Raw genomic sequence first — 20,765 nt, forward strand, 5'->3', positions numbered from 1 at the left:
TAACCTAAAGAAATGTTAAATTTAATAATGGAAAAGTTAAGCTGTAGAACATAACAATTTAACTTAGAGCTGTTTACAGGAAAATACTCCATAAATGTAGCCTAGACTCAACTATTACACATCAAATCCACGCAAAAGTATTTTAAGACCTTTTAACTGTCTATATCTGTACACAGAAGCCTCAAATAAAACTACTGCATAGCCAACAGTCCTCTGCTACTATTTTCAATCAATCTTTTCTATAAAATTAGTCAACAGAAACAATTTTGTTTGTGCATTTTTTTTAAATCATTGTTTCATTTGATAATGATTTCTGTGACATTGTGAGGTCTCAGATAATAAATGTGTCACAAATGTATTTCTTTTAAAGCACAGACGTGGGGTTATGCAGCAGGTAAGTTTCAAGCAGTGTTTTATCAAAGCATTAAAGCATCTGATTCCATTGCGACTGCATAATCGCTGCTTGATGTCAGCTATTCTCTAACTGTGCCTGTATTAGCTAGGTTCCATTTCAAAGGCATAATCCATTTTTTTGAATGCTGTTTACAGTTCATCATCATATAGAGGCGGTTCATCGTACTGACCCTCATCAAAGTGCGTAACAACAACTTTCTGTTCACTGTAGACCACATGTGTGTTACCTCCAGGTGCACCAATCCTGGGCTTTGCCAGGACATTTGGAGAAACTGCATATTGCATTAGTTCTGGATCAGAAGTTTGTAGATCTTCTTCACCTGCACCAGTAACACTCACTTCATTGCCGTCTCTATTCTCAGATTCCCATTCTTCATACCAATACACATTACCCTCAAGTCTCCTTTCATCCATTCCTTCAGAAATTTCATGCTGCTGAGTTATGAATGTCATACCTCTCCCACTGTCACCCCCACTCGTCTGTACTGACATAACTCGGTTTGCATTCATTTGAAAGGTTTCTGATGAATTTTCTGGATCCAAAACTCCATGAAAGAATTCTTCTCTGTCAATCTTACCTATTCCCTTTTGGAAGAAAGTACTTTGATCAAACCAATCACCTTCAATTTCACTTGACTGAGACACTTCACCAACAGTTAGATCACCTGTTTGATATTGAGAACTTCTGTATTCATCAGTGTCAGTCTCATCTCTCATACTGATTTCTGGCAAAGACACAGGTTCCTGGTTAATACCTCTGACCTTTATTTGGATTCCATCATTGTTGTGCGAAGTATCAACTGTTTTAAGACCTTTTGCACTCAGTAGTTCCTGTATTTTCTCCTGAGTGGTGACGTTAATTAATCTTGACCCTATGTCATCTGTGTTTTCTTCATCTTCAATGTCCATTGAATAGAAATCCTCTGGGTCAAGGCTTTGAGAAACATTTACCTCAGCCTCAATAGTGACAACGCCGCTCTGAGAAGATTGTTGGACATTTTTAATATTAACTGATATGTTGTCAGATGGGTCTTGGGAATCTCTAGTGAGGACTGAAAGCTCATCCCTCAGACTTTCTGGTACAGCCTCTTTCAACTGCTGCAAAGCTCCTTTCAGCTTAAGTTTAGGATCCTCCATTTCCTCAGTCAGTAGCTCAACAATGGATGCCTGAACATCTTGAGGAACTCTAATCGATTCCTCTATCAGACATGGTGAAGACAGTTCTTTCGACAAGGTATCTTGCTGTGTGTCTGTAATTTGTTTAACATTTTCTGAATCTGCGCTGGCTTGAGGAGAATGCAACCCCATTTCTGTTAGTTTGGTTCCAAACGATTCTGTTTTTTCCTTAGTGATTTCATGTGCTTTTTCATTTGAAGATAAAATGTCAGGTGAGCTCTGCAGTAGCAGTTCAGTATTTGATAGCATTGTTTTCCTAAAGTCTGCAGCAGTCATTGTAATATTTAAGACTTCTTCATATCTGCCATCCTTTCCTTCATAATCAATGTCCTCTGCTCCTAAAGACAGTGGAAACGTGTCTGCAGTTGTAGGAAAATCATCAGTTTCTTCAAAATGTTCCAAGGTTTGCTCCCCCATCTCAACACTTACAGATACTTTCCCTGGAACTTGTCTTCCTTTAAACCCTAGGCTGAGAAGTCCATCCATAAGGTTCTCAGTCTTTGACCCTGTTAAATGTTCCAAAGCCCCTTTCACTTGAAGCTCTGGACTTTTGGCATCCACATTCAACATTTCTTTCAGAGTTGACTCATCTCCCACTTCAACAATTTCTTCTTTTCTTGACTGAATGATAATTTCTCTTTTGGTTTTGCCATCATCCAACACTTCTTTCTCCTCAATACGATAACTGATGTCAGGTTCTGGTGAAACATTCAGTTTTGTCAAATTAGTGGATTTTATGTCTGTTTGAATGATGTCCCCAGTTCTAATATTATTTGCCAAACTTTCATCATGTTCATAGATAGCAACTCCACGGTTATCCTCTGACTTCCCTGCATTCGTTTTCATCCAGATCTCTTCTCCAGTTTCCAGCATAGATTCCTCTTTGTTCTTTTCTATCGGAAAATACTTTGTAATTTCTGCACTTTCCTCTTGGTCTGTAGTACAGATGTATCCATCCGGAGTAATAGGTGGCCCCACATTACTGATGTCTACTTTGATTTCCAAGTCTTTTGGAGTACTTTTGACTTCTATCACTTCCTTCGGTACCTCAGCCTCATACTCCTGCTCACTGGTTGTTTCTGTAGACCTCCTGTTAAAATCACAATCTTGCTCCTCACTAAAAGGTTGAGGTGATTCATTCAAACCTTGAGACTTAAGTTCCTTCTCTTCATGACGTGAAACATCTCCTTTATCATAAGAGTCTGACTCCTCGACTATTATTTTGGATTTGTGTGTGGCCATATCTGTAATATGCACTGCCTTGGCCAAAGGCACTTTACTCTCCCTGTCAATCTTTTCTGGAAACAACTTGTGCTGAACGATAGCTTCCTTCGTTGCACTGTGAGAGTCCTGAGGTTTCGGTGCAAACCTGGTCGTGTCTCTGTTAGCATTTATTGACTTTGCTGAAGATACAATATTTTGAATTGGTGAAGACAATGTGTCATCATAAAGCAGATCATCGTCTGACAGAGAATTCTTAATAGTCTTTCTTGCTGGTATTCTATATGGAAGAGGTTGTGGTATTATTCCCTTTTTGTTAATCACAGTATCTTTCCGGAAACTTGAAGGAATTTTAATACTGGTTGGTGTCCACTTCTTGCCATCTTGTGTGTCAAGACTTGGTTGTAGAACAACATTGGACATATGTGATCTTATATCTGTCCCTGTTGAAACAAATAAGAAATTTAATATAAGCCCATTTTGACATTCAATAACGTACCAAACACCTTACTGTTTTCAGTCCTGAGATAGAAACAGGAGTCAACTATTCAACCCATCAAGTCTGTACATCAATGAGATCTTGGTAGATCTGCTGTTTAACTCCATATTCCTTCTTTTCTCCCATATCCCTTAACACCCTTGGTTCACAAATATTTATCTAAGGTTTAGAGTTCAAGATTGATCTGGAATTAATTGCCATTTGTGGAAGAGTCTCTACCACCCTTTGCTCGTTTCCTAATTTCACTTTGAATGATCTGCTCCTTAAACCATGCACCTGAGCTTTAGCCTCCCCACATTACAAAACATCTGATCTCTTCATCTGATCTCTCTCTTTCTTAACATCTTGAAGATTTCAATTAAGTCACCCCTTAACCTTCTGACGTACGAAAAACATTTGTGTAATCTGTCTTCATAATGTAACCTTCGTGTGTCAGCAAATCCACACAGCACTCCCTCAACAGCAAATATATAATGGTCCTAAGATGCGGCATAATCTGATCTTATCCAGATTCATAGATTCTTTTTAATTACCAGAAAAAAAAAGGTTTCCTTATTAATTACATAAGGAGAAGAACTGGCCAATGCTGTACGGAGCTACACAGATCAGAAGATCTTATGTTTAATTCCCATGCTGCATTAAGAAATCTAGGAATGCAGAGAATGTAAACTGAGCTAATTGATCTGAGACATAACAGGAGTTGGGCCATTTAAAATGTGTACAGGAAAGGGGGGTGTGTGGGAAACCAATTTAGCAAATAAAACTAAACAAAGTGTCTGTTTGTTTGAAAATCTCCCGTACTTGTAAAGCCACAGACTCCTGTTATCACACTAATACTGTCATCCCAACATCTATCTCATGACCATTCCTCTTTTGTGATTGTCAGGATTACAGCTGAGCATGCCCCAGGCCTCTCCCAGCCTGTAGGATAGAATCTTCTCTCAAGGTGGCCAGTTTGGGAATGAGAAGGACGAGTAATTAGCCAAGGCAGTGGGGCACCACCACCTTCTCATCACAACCACAGTTAAATTCAGGGCCTAGAAGGCCCAGCATTGACTTTCCTCTCTCATCACCAATTAAGGACCTCTTAATTGCCCCATCCTCTTGTCACTGGGATTAACACAAATAGAACATTCCCAAAAATTGCTACCCTATGGGTAAAAACAATGACTGCAGATGCTGGAAACCAGATGCTGGATTAGTGGTGCTGGAAGAGCACAGCAGTTCAGGCAGCATCCGAGGAGCTTCGAAATCGATGTTTCGGGCAAAAGCCCTTCATCAGGAATACAGGCAGAGAGTCTGAAGCGTGGAGAGATAAACTAGAGGAGGGTGGGGGTGGGGAGAAAGTAGCATAGAGTACAATGGGTGAGAGAAGGTAGTTGAGAGTGCAATTGGTGGTTTAAGGAAGGGATAAAGGTGACAGATTAGAGAGGAGGGTGGAGCGGTGAGGTGGGAAGGAAGATTGACAGTAGGGACAGGTCATGGGGATGGTGCTGAGCTAGAAGTTTGGAACTGGGGTAAGGTGGGGGGAGGGGAATGAGGAAACTGGTGGAGTCCATATTGATGCCCTGGGGTTGAAGTGTTCTGAGGCAGAAGATAAACCAAATCATCCGCCGACATTTCCGCCACCTCCAAACAGACCCCACCACCAGGGATATATTTCCATCCCCACCCCTTTCCGCCTTCCGCAAAGACCGTTCCCTCTGTGACTACCTGGTCAGGTCCACGCCCCCCTACAGCCCACCCTCCCATCCTGGCACTTTCCCCTGCCACCGCAGGAACTGTAAAACCTGTGCCCACACCTCCTCCCTCACCTCCATCCAAGGCCCTAAAGGAGCCTTCCACATCCATCAAGGTTTTACCTGCACATCCACTAATATCATCTATTGTATCCGTTGCTCCCGATGCGGTCTCCTCTACATTGGGGAGACTGGGCGCCTCCTAGCAGAGCGCTTTAGGGAACATCTCTGGGACACCCGCACCAATTAACCACACCGCCCCGTGGCCCAACATTTCAACTCCCCCTCCCACTCTGCCAAGGACATGGAGGTCCTGGGCCTCCTTCACCACCGCTCCCTCACCACCAGACGCCTGGAGGAAAAATGCCTCATCTTCCGCCTCGGAACACTTCAACCCAGGGCATCAATGTGGACTTCAACAGTTTCCTCATTTCCCCTTCCCCCACCTCACCCTAGTTCTAAACTTCCAGCTCAGCACTGTCCCCATGACTTGTCCAGACTTGTCCGACCTGCCTAGCTCCTTTTCCACCTATCCACTCCACCCTCTCCTCCCTGACCTATCACCTTTATCCCCTCCCCCACGCACCCATTATACTCTATGCTACTTTCTCCCCACCCCCACCCTCCTCTAGCTTATCTCTCCACGCTTCAGGCTCACTGCCTTTATTCCTGATGAAGGGTTTTTGCCCGAAACGTCAATATTGAAGCTCCTTGGATGCTGCCTGAACTGCTGTGCTCTTCCAGCACCACTAATCCAGTACCCTATGGGTAGCCTGTCATCTTGGGGTAGGGAGGAAGGATGGAGCCTACATCAAAGGCAATCTGTACCAGATTGAAGATCTGAATGTTGGTCAGGAATTTGACCACGGGGACCGTACCCTATGATTCTTTCATTGGCCTTAATCCTGGGTGTATTGTGAATATCGACTTAAGGGGTGCTGTTCTGCCAGAAGTCACAGCATCCTTGGGGGCGCTGCTGAGCACAGGCTGGCCTGTCTCCAGTTGGCTGGCAGCTCTCGCTGTGTGGGGTTTTATCTCAGGGGAAGGTCTGCTATTGACCTCACCACTCCCTGTGGTTCATTGGGGCTTCCTTGGAAGAGATAGCCCCCATCTATCACTAGCACCTCGTTGATGCATCTACAGGATTGCATCTGTACTTTCAAATATTAGCAACAGTGGACTTTTCTCTGATGTAAGCAGAGAACTCTGGAAATATTCAGCAGATCAAGCTGGATCTGTAGAGTGAAAAATAGAGGTAATGTTTCAGATGGCTGACTCTTCCATCAAATCTCTTTTTCTGATTGAGCCCTTGAGTTCAATCACACATTCACTACTCTCATATAGATTAGGATGCAAAACTTAGACCACTTCGCCAAAACTACATAATGCCACTCTTAAACAAATCAGCCAATAGATTTCAGAAAGTAGGACCTGCAGTCAGAAGAAGTTGCGGGTCACATCCATCAATATGAATAGTGTTAAGAATACTTTACAGCAATTTTGTACATAGTTCATGGTTAAATACCAAGGAGTGTGAGTGATCCAAAGAAATACATCCCTTTTAAAATAGTTTTACCTTGTCTGAGGTTTCGCAAATGCTGTGGTATCCTGTGACGCTTGACGTGTTCTCCTTCTAACAAGGCCCTGAAAAAAACACTTAATCTCAATTGTATGACACATTTGTTTACATTTTTATTTCAGATAGGGTAATCAGAAGGTCTCCAATCATTGTGTGACCATTGGGAAAGGTTGAGGACACGTGCACCTCACATAAGACCCGCCCAAGGTTTGATGGTATCGGAGTCTCCCCGATGGACAATCCAGTATAAAACTGGATACTACTGTATAATACTGTTCCACTAAACAACCATCAAACTTCATACAGTAACTTGTACAATATTCAAATCCATAATTTCCAGCAAAAATGCAGATTCTTCAGGCCCCTTTACAGATGATTCATCAGTCCCTTCAAAGAAAGAGTGTCTAATTCTGATTTTCACCACCACCCCTGAACTCTTGGCATAGGAATGTCATTTTCCCTTCTACAGCCTGCCTTCAGTTGACATACTAATAGCGTTGGCTGAGTTAAGGAATATCAGATTACTCAAAGATTCCTGGAACTTGTAAAACTGCAGTGATCCAGTTGGTGAGAAGTGACTCGATTGATATGCTGCAGGCGAGCAGGATGTCAGCGAGGCTTGGAGAGAAAGAGGCACTGAGCACAAACTGCCCTTTCTGAAACAATGCTCGAGTGTTTTTAACATGGAGTCAGAATGGAACAGTTTGCTAAGAGCTGGCACAGCTCAGTGCAACAGTTGACCCATTTGCCAGAGTGGAACATGAAATCACTAGAAACTCATTCCAAGAAAAACACTTGATGCAGCATTTATAGGATAACTGTAGCAGTGGGAACAACAATACTTTGACATTGACATTTATCCTGAATTATTTTTTATCCATCTCCCTTTAGTTTTCTTTCCAGTACTGGAAGCATTACATTGAATTTAATAACAAAGAAACAGGCCATTCAGCCCAACTGGCCCATGCCAGAATTTATGCTTCACCAACTATCTACAGAGTACAGTTTGATCTTTCAGGTGTTAATGTAAGTAGAGAGTACATAGAACCTATAACACAGGAAGAAGCTACTGTATTTAGGTTAACTTCTCTGTGCTAATGTTTCTGCTCCACTCAAGGCTCCTTCACTCGCTCTCATTTAACTCCATCAGCATATTCTTCTATACCTTTTCTCTGGACTGATCTAGCTTTCTTGTTAAATTCATCTAGATTACCCATCTCAACTATTCATATGGTTGGTTCCACATTCCCAGCAGTCTCTGCATAAAGACATTGCGCCTGAATTTCCTATTGGCTTTAGCGGTAAGACATAGACAGTCCATTGAATTACAATTCAACATTAATGGTATGTTGTCTGAATGGGTGTTCTCCCCCCAGATTCCAGAGAAACTCAGCACTCAGAAATGGTCAGGAAACCCCAATGTTATAATCCTCCCTAAACCACATACAATGGGGCCAACTGTGGAATCCCCATCGAGATAATCTCGTTTAGCAAAGATATGGAATTTAACAAAGGCCACTGGGAATTGGGACCAGGAAATTATTCAGTAGGCAGAATTGTTCTTAAAATAGCTGAAGTTAGTCCAGGATTTATTTTAAAGGAGCAAAACCAGAAATTGCTGGAAAATCTCTGCAAGTCTGGCAGCATCTGCGGATAGAACTCGGAGATAATGTTTCAAGTTGAGTGACCGTTCCTAAGAACTGGTCTTAAGGAAGGGTCACCGGACCCAAAACCTTACCTCTGATTTCTCTCCACAGGAGCTGCCACACCTACTGAGATTTTCCAGCAATTTCTGTTCTTGTTTCAGATTTCTAGCATCTGAATTTCTTTAGGTTTATCTTAGTGGAGTTGTAGTTTTTGTAATTTCTTTCAATGTTTCAAGGTGATACATGAGTGTTGAAGAAAAAACAAAATTCAGTCTTTTCTATCTGGTGTCACTGCAAGCAGTTCTCAGCCAGGACCAGGATAAGCTGTTGATAAAGCTCTCTCTCTCTCTCTCTCTCTCTCAGTATTTTCTCTAGCAAAATGACAAGAGTCAATTTAATTAAGCATCTCTTGCTGCACCAACGTGATCAATCATTTAATTGGAAATGAAGACAGTGGAATAGAGTGAATGTCTCTAGAATAGTGTCGAACAGTTCAAACTTATGATCTGGAGACATGTGGTGGAACTTGAACTCAATTAATAAATCTAGAATAAAGCTGGACTCATTTTTGTTAACCATGAAACTATCACTGATTTTCATAAAACCAAAATGGTTCACCAATTCCCTTTAGGGAAGAAAATGTGCTGACCTACATCTGACTCCAGATCCACAGCAATAACCACCCCTGAAATGGCCTAGCAATACCCCTCGGATCAAGGGCAATTTGGGTTAAGCAACAAACTTTGACTTTGTCAGTGATGTTCACATCCCATGAAAGAATAAATAGAAACAGTGTGATATTACCAGCTGCTTTGTGAAGTTGTACACAGTAAGATTGAAATTTCCCAACCACACTTCAGATCTGATTCCTACAACCAGTGAGTTAAGGAGACACTGTTCCTGTAAGTATGGACTGGGTTTCAAGCCAAGTCCCAGGAGAAAAAGACCGGAATTGCAAGCTCCTTGCACCTCCTGCTAATATAACAATTGTTGACAGTACTATTCTTGTGTTTCCGGAGATGATTACTCATATTTTAAAAAGAAATACATCTGAGTTTTCATTTGTAAAATATTTTTTCCTGCATCTGAACTTTCTCCTGGGCTGGTTAGATGCAGACCAATCCCCACATGGGGGTTATCTTTATGGAACCCCTGCTGAGTGGCATAACAATGGAGCATCAGAACTCAATTTTAAATGTCTATAGCTATTTATTTATAAATATCTCAGGTTACTGGGCCTGTATCTTTGTATCTACACGTAAAATATAGTAAAAGATAAGTATTGATATATCTTTGTGTTTTATTGGTTTCTGTAAAAGGATGATAGCAGTTTTTACTTTAGTTTTAAAGTTTCCCTCCAACTATCATTTTCTTTTATTTCTGCAATAGTCTAGTGAATATTCAATCTGTTCTAGTCTACTAATTATTTGATTTAACTGTCCTTAAATTCCAGGAAGAAAGTGAGGACTGCAGGTGCTGGAGATCTGAGTCGAGAGTGTGGCGCTGGAAAAGCACAGCAGGTCAGGCAGCATCCGAGGAACAGGAGGGTTGACGTTTCAGGCATAAGCCCTTCATTATGATTTTCAAATCCTTCCTGATGAAGGGCTTATGCCTGAGACGTCGACTCTCCTGCTTCTCGGATGCTGCCTGACCTGCTTTGCTTTTCCAGCGCCACATTGTTCAACTCTATAAATTCCAAATCAATCCAAGACTTGTATAATAGGGAACTCTTCCAGTCCTCCCACTCCTGAATACAAATAGAATAAAAAGGTGATAATCTAAGAAGTAATATTTATCACAACTTTGGTATCCCTCTTTTTTATTTCCACTGCAATCTTGCTTGTGCTTATTCACTGATATTATGATTGCTGTTCATTCAACTGTTCTGTTCCCTGTTTCAAATGCCCTTCCTCCCCCCTTAAGCTGAATCGAAATCGAGACTCACCAGTTATCTTGTTGTCCTTTGCTTTCAGGAAAATAGTGGGGATGTTGCTGGCCTAGTACTCTTGACTTTGTCCCTTGGGGACATGGGTTCAAATCCCACCATGGAAGATGGATAGAACTTAAATTTGATAATATTTTCAGGAATATAAAGATAGTCAGCAACAATGGTGACAATTATTTACAATGACTATAAAATCCCATCTGATTCACTAATGTACTTTAGGGAAGGAAATCTGCCATCCTTCTCTGGTGTACGTACAAATTAAGGATTGGGCCATTCAATGAAATCATGGTTAATTTGATCATAACCTCAAATCCATATTCTCACTGACCCCTGATAACCTTTCCCTTCTTTACTTGTCAACATTACTTCCACCTTAAAACTCTCCAAGGCCTCTTGCATTGCCTTTTCAGGAAGAGCGTTGCAAAGACTCATGACCCTCAGAGGAAACAATTTTGCCTCTTTGTTGTTTTGAATGAGTGATCCCTAGTTCCCGATACTCCCACAGCAATATGGTTGACTCTTAACTGCCCTCCCCAATTGCCTAGCAATACACTCAGTTCAAGTGAAATTAGGAATGGCCAAAAAATGCTGGCTTTACCAGCAACACCCACATCCCATGAAAGCATGAGAAAAGTCTTCTACTCACCCTAACGCATTCACCTGCAAATCTGTGGAATTGCTTGAGTCCTTGGTGCATACCTTATGCATGCACCTTGTTCACATTTTTTTACGAATTTGAATTGTGTGTGGCTCAGACTGGAAGTTATCCTCACTTCTTTTAGATTCAAACCTCCTGTCAAACAGTAAATGAAGTAAACATTACCTGTAGGTGGCAAGCTCAAGACTCAGTCCCATCTTCACCTGTATCAGCTGTTGTTGCTCTTTGAGGTTAAGTGTAATCGTTGATATGAGATCGTGCTTTTCATCCTCCAGGAAATCAATCGCTCTCTGTACACCACAACCAAGACACAGTTAGTCTGATGGACTTGCAACTACTGTACTACTGTTCTTAATTCAATAAGAAAAATGGTGCGCTGAGAACAACCTAGCTCTCAATGCTAGCAAAACCAAGAAACTCATTATTGACTTTTGGCGGGATGTTACTCATGCCCCCATACACATTAACAGCACAGAGGTGGAACGAGTGGAGAATGTCAAGCTCCTGGGAGTGATCATCCACAATAAGCTTTCTTGGACTCCTCATGTGGACGCACTGGTTACAAAGGGTCAACAACGTCTCTTCTTCCTCAGACAGCTGAGGAAATTTGGCATGACAGTGAATACCCTTGCCAACTTTTATAGGTGTGCCATTGAGAGCATTCTGTCTGGATGTATCACTACCTGGTATGGCATCTGCACCATTCAAGATCAGAGATGGTTACAGAGAGCGGTGAACTCAGCCCGGACAATCAGAAAGGCCAACCTCACATCTATAGAAGCCATCTACCAGGCCTACTGTCAAGAAAAGGCCTCCAGCATTCTCAAAGATCTATCCCACCTTGACAATATTTTTTTGCAATCTCTACCATCGGGGAGAAGGTACAGAAGCCTGAACACCTGCACCAGCTGGTTTCGAAAGAGTTTCTACCCTACTGTTGTTAGAACACCGAATGGACTCACAAACTCTTAACATTCGCCTTTACCTGCGTTTCTGTTCTTGCTGCTGTTTACCTATTATTTACTATCTACGCTACTTAACTCTGTGATCTGCCTGTATTGCTCGCAAGACAAAGCGTTTCACTGTGCCTCGGTACACGTGACAATAAATTCAATTCAATTCAATGCAATTCAATTCAATTCCTAATCTAACACCAAGAATTTGACTTTTATCCTTTCTGGAGCCAGGAACAATGATGGGTGAGCTGGAAATAGCTTGTTTAAAACACCTTTTTAAACTAATTAATGGTTTCTGGGCATCACTGCCTCGGTCAGCATTTATTGCTGATCCCTAATTGCCCAGTAAGTATATAAGAGACAACCATCTTGCTGTGGGTCTGGAATTGCAGATAATCCAGTCCGGGTAAGGATGGCAGATTTCCTCCCCTAAAGGACATTAATGAACTGCATGTTTTTGGAAGACAATTGCCAGCAGTTAATGGTGATCATTAGGTTTTTTTCTAATCCAAATTTCAGCATCAGGCATGATGGGATTGGAACCTATATCCCCAGAACATTAACCTGGGAGATGCTGCAATACTAGTTCAGTGACATTACCCCTCCCCATGTCTGTTCGTGGCTCCATCTCCCTCCCAGGACATTTTCCTGAAGGACAGGGGTTAGATTTTGCTGGGCTCAGCCCACTAGCAGCAGTGTAGCCAATTAGGGTTATCAGATACTGCATAAGGCCAATTGAAAGAGGCTAAAGAGATCTGCATTCCCGTGGATGATGAGTGCTAGTTTAACTGCATGGATCTAGCCCCATGATAATGATGATTTGATGTATTGTCATGTGTACCTAAGTACAGTGAAAAGCCTTGTTTGTGAGCAGTACAGCCAGATCATAGAAAGCGAGGATGAAAATAATACTTGGACAGTGTAAGACATATAGGTTTTACCGCACAGGACGTGCACTGGACAAGATCAACATTGACAAGATCAGCATTATTTGAAGTTAAAGAGACCATTCAGCAGTCTAATAATGGCAGCGAATAAGCTATTCTTGAAGCTGCTGGTGCATATGTTCAAGGTCCTGTATCTTCTGCCTGATGGAAGAGGTTAGAAGAGAGCTTTACCAGGGTGGGAGGGATCTTTGATGATGTTGGCAGCCTTTCCACAGCAACACTATGTGTAAATGGATCCATGGATGGGAGGTTCGCTTCTGTGATGGACTGGATTGGGCACACAACCTTCTGTAGTTTCTTACGGTCCTGGGCAGAGCAGTTGCTGTACCAAGCCATGATGCATCCAGATGGAATGCTTTCTGTAGTGCATCTGTAGAAGTTGGTGAGGGTCCTTATGGAGAAGCCAAATCTCCTGAGCTGCCTGAGGAAGAGGAGTCATGGCTGTGCCTTCCTGACCATCACATCAACATGGGAAATCTAGGAGGGGGATTTCGGCTATCGTCACTTCTAGGAACTTGATGCTTTCAAACCTATCAACGTCCACTCGGTTGATGTGAATAGGGGCACGTTCTCCTTCCTTCTCTCTGAAGTCAATGATTAGTTCTTTAGTTTTGCCAACATTGAGAGAGAGGTTGTTCTCATCTCACCGGGTCACCAAACCCTCGATCTCCTTCCTGTAATCTGCCTCATCATTGTTTGATATCCGTCCTACTGTGGTGGTGTTATCGGTAAACTTGTAGATGGTGTTTGTTTAGAATATGGTAACACAGTAGTGGGTGTACAGGGAGTACAGCAGGGGGGGCTGAGAATGCATCCTTTGGTGGGGTGGGGGTGTCTGTATTGAGTGTTATCGTGGAGGAGATGGTGTTGTCTGTCTTCACTGATTGCGGTCTGTTGGCCAGAAAGCTGAGGATCCACTAGCAGAGGGTGGAGCCAAGACACAAGTCTCGGAGTTTTGAGACAGACCTGCTGACAGACATGCCTTTAGACTGCCCTCCTTGCTCATTCCACAAGGATAAGTCACCGTTTGAACATATGGATCGATCCTTTCAGGACAGAGTAAAGAATTGTATTTCTCTCAGAGGGTTTTATGGCTTTAGAGCTCTGTGCTTCAGAGGGCAATGGAGGCAGGGTCAGCAAATATTTCAAAAATAGAAGACGACAGATGCTTGTTAGGCAAGGATCAAAGGTTGTCAGGATTAGGTGGGAATATAGAATTCAGAATCTTAACAGATCATCATGATCTTAAGGAATGGCAGAACAGGGGATGAATAGTCTGTTTCTGCTCCTATATGGATGTCTGTATGAACAGCTAAATTGGCCTTCAACAAACATATTTATTTTGTGATTTCATGTATTTTCTGACCTCTCGATCAAAGACTCTGACAGAGCCAACTGACTGCGGAACGTATTTTCTCCTGAGTAGATGAAGGATCCCGCTGTTCGGAAAGGACCTTATCTGTCTGGATGAAATTTGTCTCCAGCTGTTAACAAGATTATAAAGCAGTGTTCCAACACAGTGAGCATCTTAGTGTCAGTCTGGGAGATGTCAGTCAAACAAACCAGTTTGATTCAAATCCAAGTGCTGGGAACCAGATGTCTCCTTTACCAACTCGAAGGCAACAGTGGTATTATCGCTGCACTGTTAATCTAGAAATCCAGGTAGTTTTCTGGGGACCCAGGTTCGAATCCTGCTACAGCAGATGGTGATAGTTGAATTCAATAAAAGTTTGGAACTAAATGTCTAATGTCAGCCACAAATCCATTGTCAATTGTTAAGAAAAACCCATCTGGGTCACTAATGTCCTTTAGGGAAGAAACTGCTGTCCTTACCTGGTCTGGCCTACATAGGACTCCAGACCCACTGGAATGTGGTTGATTTTTAACTGCCCTCTGGGCAATTAGGGATGGATAATAAATGTTGTCTAGCCAGCAACACCCTTATCCCTCATGAATTAATTTTAAAAGTTTTTCCACAGATCAGATGATATCTACACCACCTGGTGAAACACTGAGCGAGACATATCGGATTGGTTCCTTTTCCATACCCCAGCCTGTGCTGATATCAGCTAACAGCTGCAACTACAGGAATCCTCAGTGCCTGTGGATTAATGAGTAATATAAATCTGAGTTTCTATGAATGGCAGCAGCTATGGAGAGCATGAATGGAAAGTGAAGACAAAATCAGTTTGACCTGTGAATCATAGAGTCACAGAGATGTACAGCACTTAAACAGACCCTTCAGTCCAACCGACCAGATATCCTAACCAATCTAGTCCCACCTATCAGCACCTGACCCATATCCCTCTGAACCTTTCCTATTCATATACACATCCAGATGCCTTTTAAATGTTGTAATTGTACCAGCCTCCACCACTTCCTCTGGCAGCTCATTCCATACACATACTACTCTCTGCGTGAAAAACGTTGCCCCTTAGGTCTCTTTTATATCTTTCCCCTCTCACCCTAAACCTATTCCCTCTAGTTCTGGACTCCACCACCCCAGGGAAGAGACTCTGTCTTTTTATCCTATCCATGCCCTTCATTACTTTATAAACCTCTATAAGGTCACCTTTCAGCCTTTGACGCTCCAGGGAAAACAGCCCCAGCCTATTCAACCTCTCCCTATAGCTCAAATCCTCCAACCCTGGCAACATCCTTCTGAACCCTTTCAAATTTTACAACATCTTTCTGATAGGAAGGAGACCAGAATTGCACACAATATTCCAAAAGTGGCCTAACCAATGTCCTGTACATCCGCAACATGACCTCCCAACTCCTGTACTCAATACTCTGACCAATAAAGGAAACCATACCAAACACCTTCTTCACTATCCTATCTACCCACGACTCCACTTTCAAGGAGCTATGAACCTGCACTCCAAGGTCTCTTTGTTCAGCAACATTCCCTAGGACCTTACCATTAAGTGTATAAATCCTGCTAGGATTTGCTTTCCTAAAATGCAGCATTTCGCATTTATCTAAATTAAACTCCATCTGCCACTCCTTGGCCCATTGGCCCATCTGATCATGAGGAGAAAGTGAGGTCTGCAGATGCTGGAGATCAGAGCTGGAAATGTGTTGCTGGAAAAGCGCAGCAGGTCAGGCAGCATCCAGTGAACAGGAGAATCGACGTTTCGGGCATAAGCCCTTCTTCAGGAAGAAGGGCTTATGCCCGAAACGTCGATTCTCCTGTTCCCTGGATGCTGCCTGACCTGCTGCGCTTTTCCAGCAACACATTTCCATCTGATCATGATCCCATTCTAATCTGAGGTAACCTTCTTCACTGTCCACCACACCCCAATTTTGGTGTCAACTGCAAACTTACTAACTGTACCTCTTATGCTCGCATCCAAATCATGTACTGCCCATTTTCCCACACCTGAACCACATACCCTCACAACTCTCACTAGTCACCTGGCCAGCAGGGGTCTGTCAGTGCTCAAGGACCTGTATTTAGGCAAGACTCAGCAATTTCAAGGAGAAGGTAGGAAAATAGAAAAAACATTTCCACTCCAGTTTCTTCTCTTCAGATGGGCCTATCGAGACGATCTTGGCAGCTGAGTACGCAGCAAGCTTGCAAGCATCAGGCGTGCTGGCGTTGAACTTGGGTCTCCAAGGCAAAAATCCAACACTTCAGATCCCACTGGGTTTTCATAACAATGAACATTTTAAATAAACAATATTTCATCCTTTCCATCATCAAGTGCTTCTCTACATATTCTCTGAGCTCAGTATTCAGATGTAAAGAAATGTTGTTGCTCAGCAACCTCCTTGCGCAAAATGGAATTGAAGTTAAGGAAGTGTGCACAAGAATGATTTGTCTCCGGATCCACACTGAGTTATCCAATCAGAGGCAAAGTGTTTGTGAATCGTTGTGCTATAGAAAATGGATGCTCTATCTCCACCCATAATACAAACTTTGCATGTACCGAGTGAGGTGACAGAACTATATAAATTTTAAGTATCTTAATTTCAGGAAGGTGTCTTTGAGCAGTTCTGCTTTGTAAATATGCCAGAAATGTCACCAAAGGAATGTGGCTTTGGAATCTGCTTCACTATACAGACAAATTCTTTCACTTTGCAGATTAAATAGGGGTTTTCACAAGGGTTTTGCTAGAGCTGGTCGTCAGAACTGAACAGTTGGTAACTAGAAGACGTTAATTTAAGATAATTAGCAAAAGAAGTGTAGGGAGTTTTTTCACTGCGAGTGGTTATGACCAGAATGCATGTCCTGAAAGGATGGTAGAAACAGATTCCATACTAACTTTCAAAATGGAATTTGAGAAAGACTTGAGAAGAAACCATTTGAAAGGCAATGGGGGAGAAAGCGGGAGGTGTGGGCATATAACCGAACAGCTCTTTTGAAAAGCCAACGTGGATTTAATGGGCCAAAAGGTCACTTGATTTGTTGTGTGATTCTTTGTTCTCTGATGCTCTGTGGCTAGATTTGGTAGTGAGGACTGAACGATTTCAAGCTTATCCCTGTTTTGTGCTGAGCTGGGGAGTAATGAACTGTTACAATTGACCACAAAACTAGAAGGGTAAAAGAAAGGGTAAAACTACCTTACTCCTTCTGATCACTATCCAGCACCTTCCCCATTTGTGAGACTGGGATGAAGCTAAGGACAGGCTTAGGGTCTCATGGGCCTCCAGAGTTGGGTGGGCTGACAACAATCAATGTCCACGCGCACACATGGAAAATGATGACTTGGACATGCCACTGAGGATACTGGCTGAAATTCTCCCCTTTCTGGTTTGGGGATGCTTAACGCTAGTACTGCTCTGATCCAAGGACTGACCTCTAACAACACTCACCTGTGAGTCATTCAACTCTTGCATGAAAAATGCATGCTATTACTTTTGCTTACATCACTGTTGAAGCTGCTTTTAAAATCTGAAACTCCCTCAGCCATCCCTCCTTCATATAATTTAGAACAAATACCTTGGGGATTATTATCACCTGCATTTGACATCTCACAGTTTGGGTTCAGCACACTGAGAATCTTAAACATTCAACATAAATAGATTATGCGACTATAAAACGCATTTAGACACATCATCTTTCCTTATGAACTCTCCTTGGAAGAGGCCTCGCAGTAGGGTTGAAATCAACTCGGAGAAAGTGAGGACTGCAGATGCTGGAGATCAGAGTTGAGAGTGTGGTGCTGGAAAAGCTCAGCAGGTCAGGCAGCATCCAAAGAATCTCCTGTTCCTCGGATGCTACCTGACCTGTTGTGCTTTTCCAGCACCACACTCTCGATTATGAACTCTCCTGTAAAGGTGTAATAAAAAAATTCCCTAACTTTCTACTGATAACTTGTCTTTTCTTGGCCTAAGTGCTAAGTGCTCTTTAATGTCTAACCTAGAAGCATCTTTCTCCTTTGTAAGACTTCAGGATATTTAGAATTTGTAAAGCTCCTCAGTAGAGCATGACTCATTTACACACACCCTTTCTTGTGGGTGTTTCTGGCATTTGTTGCTCGTTCCTGAATGCCCTTGAGAAGATACTGGTTAGTGCCTTCTTGAACTGCTCTCATCCATGGTTAGTAGGTAACACCCACAGTTCTGTCATAGAGGGATTTTGACCCAGCGACCGTGAAGGAACAATGATAGAGTTCCAAGCCAGGATTGTGTGTAGTTTGGAGGGGAACTTGCAGGTGGTGGTGTTCACATGTATCTGCTGCCCTTATCATTCTAGGTAGTAACATTTGTGAGTTTGGAAGGTGCTGTTGGAGGAACCTGGGTGAGTTGATGCGGTAGATCTTATAGATGCTACACACTATTCCACTTTTCTATTAGGAATTCTATGTCGTCAGAATCAACAATCCTGGTTGGTTTTCTGCTCCCTTACTGAATGAATCCCAGGACTTTAAGTATTAACCTAACTGACATCAGTTAAATCCATACAGTTAATACCACTTTGAAGAACAGTGTGGGAGTTCTCCCTGATGGCTAGCCAACATCTGTTGCTGAGCTGAAAAATGTGTTGCTGAAAAAGTGCAGCAGGTCAGGCAGCATCCAAGGAGCAGGAGAATGGACGTTTTGGGCAAGGGCTTATGCCCGAAACGTCGCTTCTCCTGCTCCTTGGACGCTGCCTGACCTGCTGCGCTTTTCCAGCTACACATTTTTCAGCTCTGATGTCCAGCATCTGCAGTCCTCACTTTCTCCTAATATTTACTGCTGAACCAACATCACTAAGTACAGATTTTTCTGGTCAGTATCATATTGCTGTTTGTGGGATCTTACTGTATGCAAATTGACAACACTGTTTCCTACATCACAACACTGACTTCGATTTTAAATAATGCAATTAATTAAACTGTTAATTGCTAAGGATCACCTGAGGTCTTGAAAAACAGTATATAACAATACAATAAACATAGAACGTTTCCATGGAAATAACAGAGAATGCAGCTTCAGAAACAAAACTCTGCCCAAGTCCATTCCCTTGGCATCTACAGAGTTAAGGGAATGCTTCCAAATGCACTCACCTGATATTCCTCCATATCCACGTCATGCTTCTGTTGAACTGTTAAAAAATCTTCTTCCAGTTTGTTCTGGAGATTAAATTGATCTTCAAGTTCCTTCTTCAGTGTTTCTATTTCCATAATCAAAAGCACTCTTTCCCTGTTCAATTCTTCACCTTTCTCTTTGTCCTGCTGAACAGCAGTTTCCAGTTCTTCGATCTTGTTCTTGTAGATCTCAAAGCCTTCCTCCCACATTGCTGTCAAGGTAAGGGCATGTTGTTCAACATTCTCTTCGATCAGGGGGACTTTGTGATACCCCTGAGTGACCAGGAGCTGGGGCGCTCTGCTCAGCCTTTCCCTCATTTCTCTTTTTGCTTGCTCATGCTGATCTTCCAGGGTTTGACATCCTGCCCGCAGCTCCAAGATGTACGCTTCGAGAGACGCGTTGGCGGTTTCAGTCTGCTGAAGGACCTTTTCGTGTTCAGCCAGCTGTTGCCTTATTTTTTTAAAACCTGTTTGTTCGGCGGTCTGATGCTTTTGTAACTCTTGGATCTCCCTCCACAGGTTGCATCGTTGCATTTCAGCTTTTGATTTCTCGAATATCAGCTCCTCCAGTTCCCATCTCATCTTGTTGATTTCATCCACATAAAGACTCCGCTCTTCTGCCTTCTTCTCGGTCTTTAAGTGCTGGATCTCAGTGACAAGTCGTTGATTCTCTTGCTCCAGTTGTCGGACCCTGGATAAGTAAGACTCCAGGCGATGGTTCAGCTCCTGGAGCTGGGATTTTTCATGAAGCATTGTGGATTTGAAGGGAAACATTATTCCAGGCTGTATTCCTGCTCCCACCGCTCCCACACTTGTTTTCCCACTCAAACTGAACGCACTGATCACACTGTGTGTGTTGTATAAGCTCCTTGATTCAGTAAAGGGAGAGACAGTTTGCAAGGGTGTGTGTGCTCTCTCTTTCTCTCTCTCTTCAAGCACTGACAGGTGGTACCAGCTAAAAAGGGGGAGGTCCAAACTTTGAGTCATTGGAAAATCTTTAACTCACTCAGAGCTCTCCAACTGGATCAACTGACCCCTTGTGGCCAGGCGTGATTACATTAACAATTCTTTTTTTATATAGATATTTTTATTAGAAATGTATCATTTTTAGAAGTTTACAAAAATAAACAAAACTCTCAAGAACAAACATTGATATACAATTAAATCTTAAATATATAATAACCAAAATTTAACAAAAGAAAAATACCGACAAAAAAAAACAAAACTCAACTAACTACTAACCTAACCTACAACTAACCAGAGTGTATATTTAAGTCTCTTACATTATTCAAATAAGAGAAAAAGAAAACAAAACAGCAGATAACATAGAAATTGGGTAGTGAGATACATGCTCGGAGTGTGTTAACATCAAATGTAACCAAACCCGTATTCGTGCGGGATTCCTCTCCCAAGGGGACATTAACAATTCTAACCAACACAAAATCATGTTTCTCAAGCTGCCAGATT

General features: G+C 42.3%; 1 protein-coding gene across 1 annotated transcript; it reads right to left on the reverse strand.

The window, feature by feature from the left end:
- synm (synemin, intermediate filament protein) lies at nucleotides 1–20,203 on the reverse strand. The gene is made up of 4 exons (XM_043680422.2): nucleotides 19,278–20,203; nucleotides 11,046–11,170; nucleotides 6,626–6,693; nucleotides 1–3,254 (listed from the first exon to the last, which is right to left on the reverse strand). Exons 1-4 carry the CDS (start codon nucleotides 20,070–20,072, stop codon nucleotides 544–546), a joined length of 3,699 nt encoding a protein of 1,232 aa, XP_043536357.2. The 5' UTR covers nucleotides 20,073–20,203; the 3' UTR covers nucleotides 1–543.
- Nucleotides 20,204–20,765: the final 562 nt, after the last annotated feature.

This window comes from Chiloscyllium plagiosum, unplaced genomic scaffold, assembly GCF_037043375.1.
Source record: "Chiloscyllium plagiosum isolate Xiang-an unplaced genomic scaffold, Cpla_swu_hap1 HiC_scaffold_42, whole genome shotgun sequence".
Taxonomy (NCBI): Eukaryota; Metazoa; Chordata; class Chondrichthyes; order Orectolobiformes; family Hemiscylliidae; genus Chiloscyllium; species Chiloscyllium plagiosum.

Excerpts from the sequence above, each read along its gene's own strand:
- synm (XM_043680422.2), bottom strand. The coding sequence starts at position 20,072 with ATGTTTCCCTTCAAATCCACAATGCTTCATGAAAAATCCCAGCTCCAG. Across the intron at positions 11,171-19,277 it reads TGGATATGGAGGAATATCAG|AGAGCGATTGATTTCCTGGA; the intron begins GTGAGTGCATTT and ends TGTGGTGTACAG. Across the intron at positions 3,255-6,625 it reads TTTGCGAAACCTCAGACAAG|GGACAGATATAAGATCACAT; the intron begins GTAAAACTATTT and ends TTGTTTCAACAG.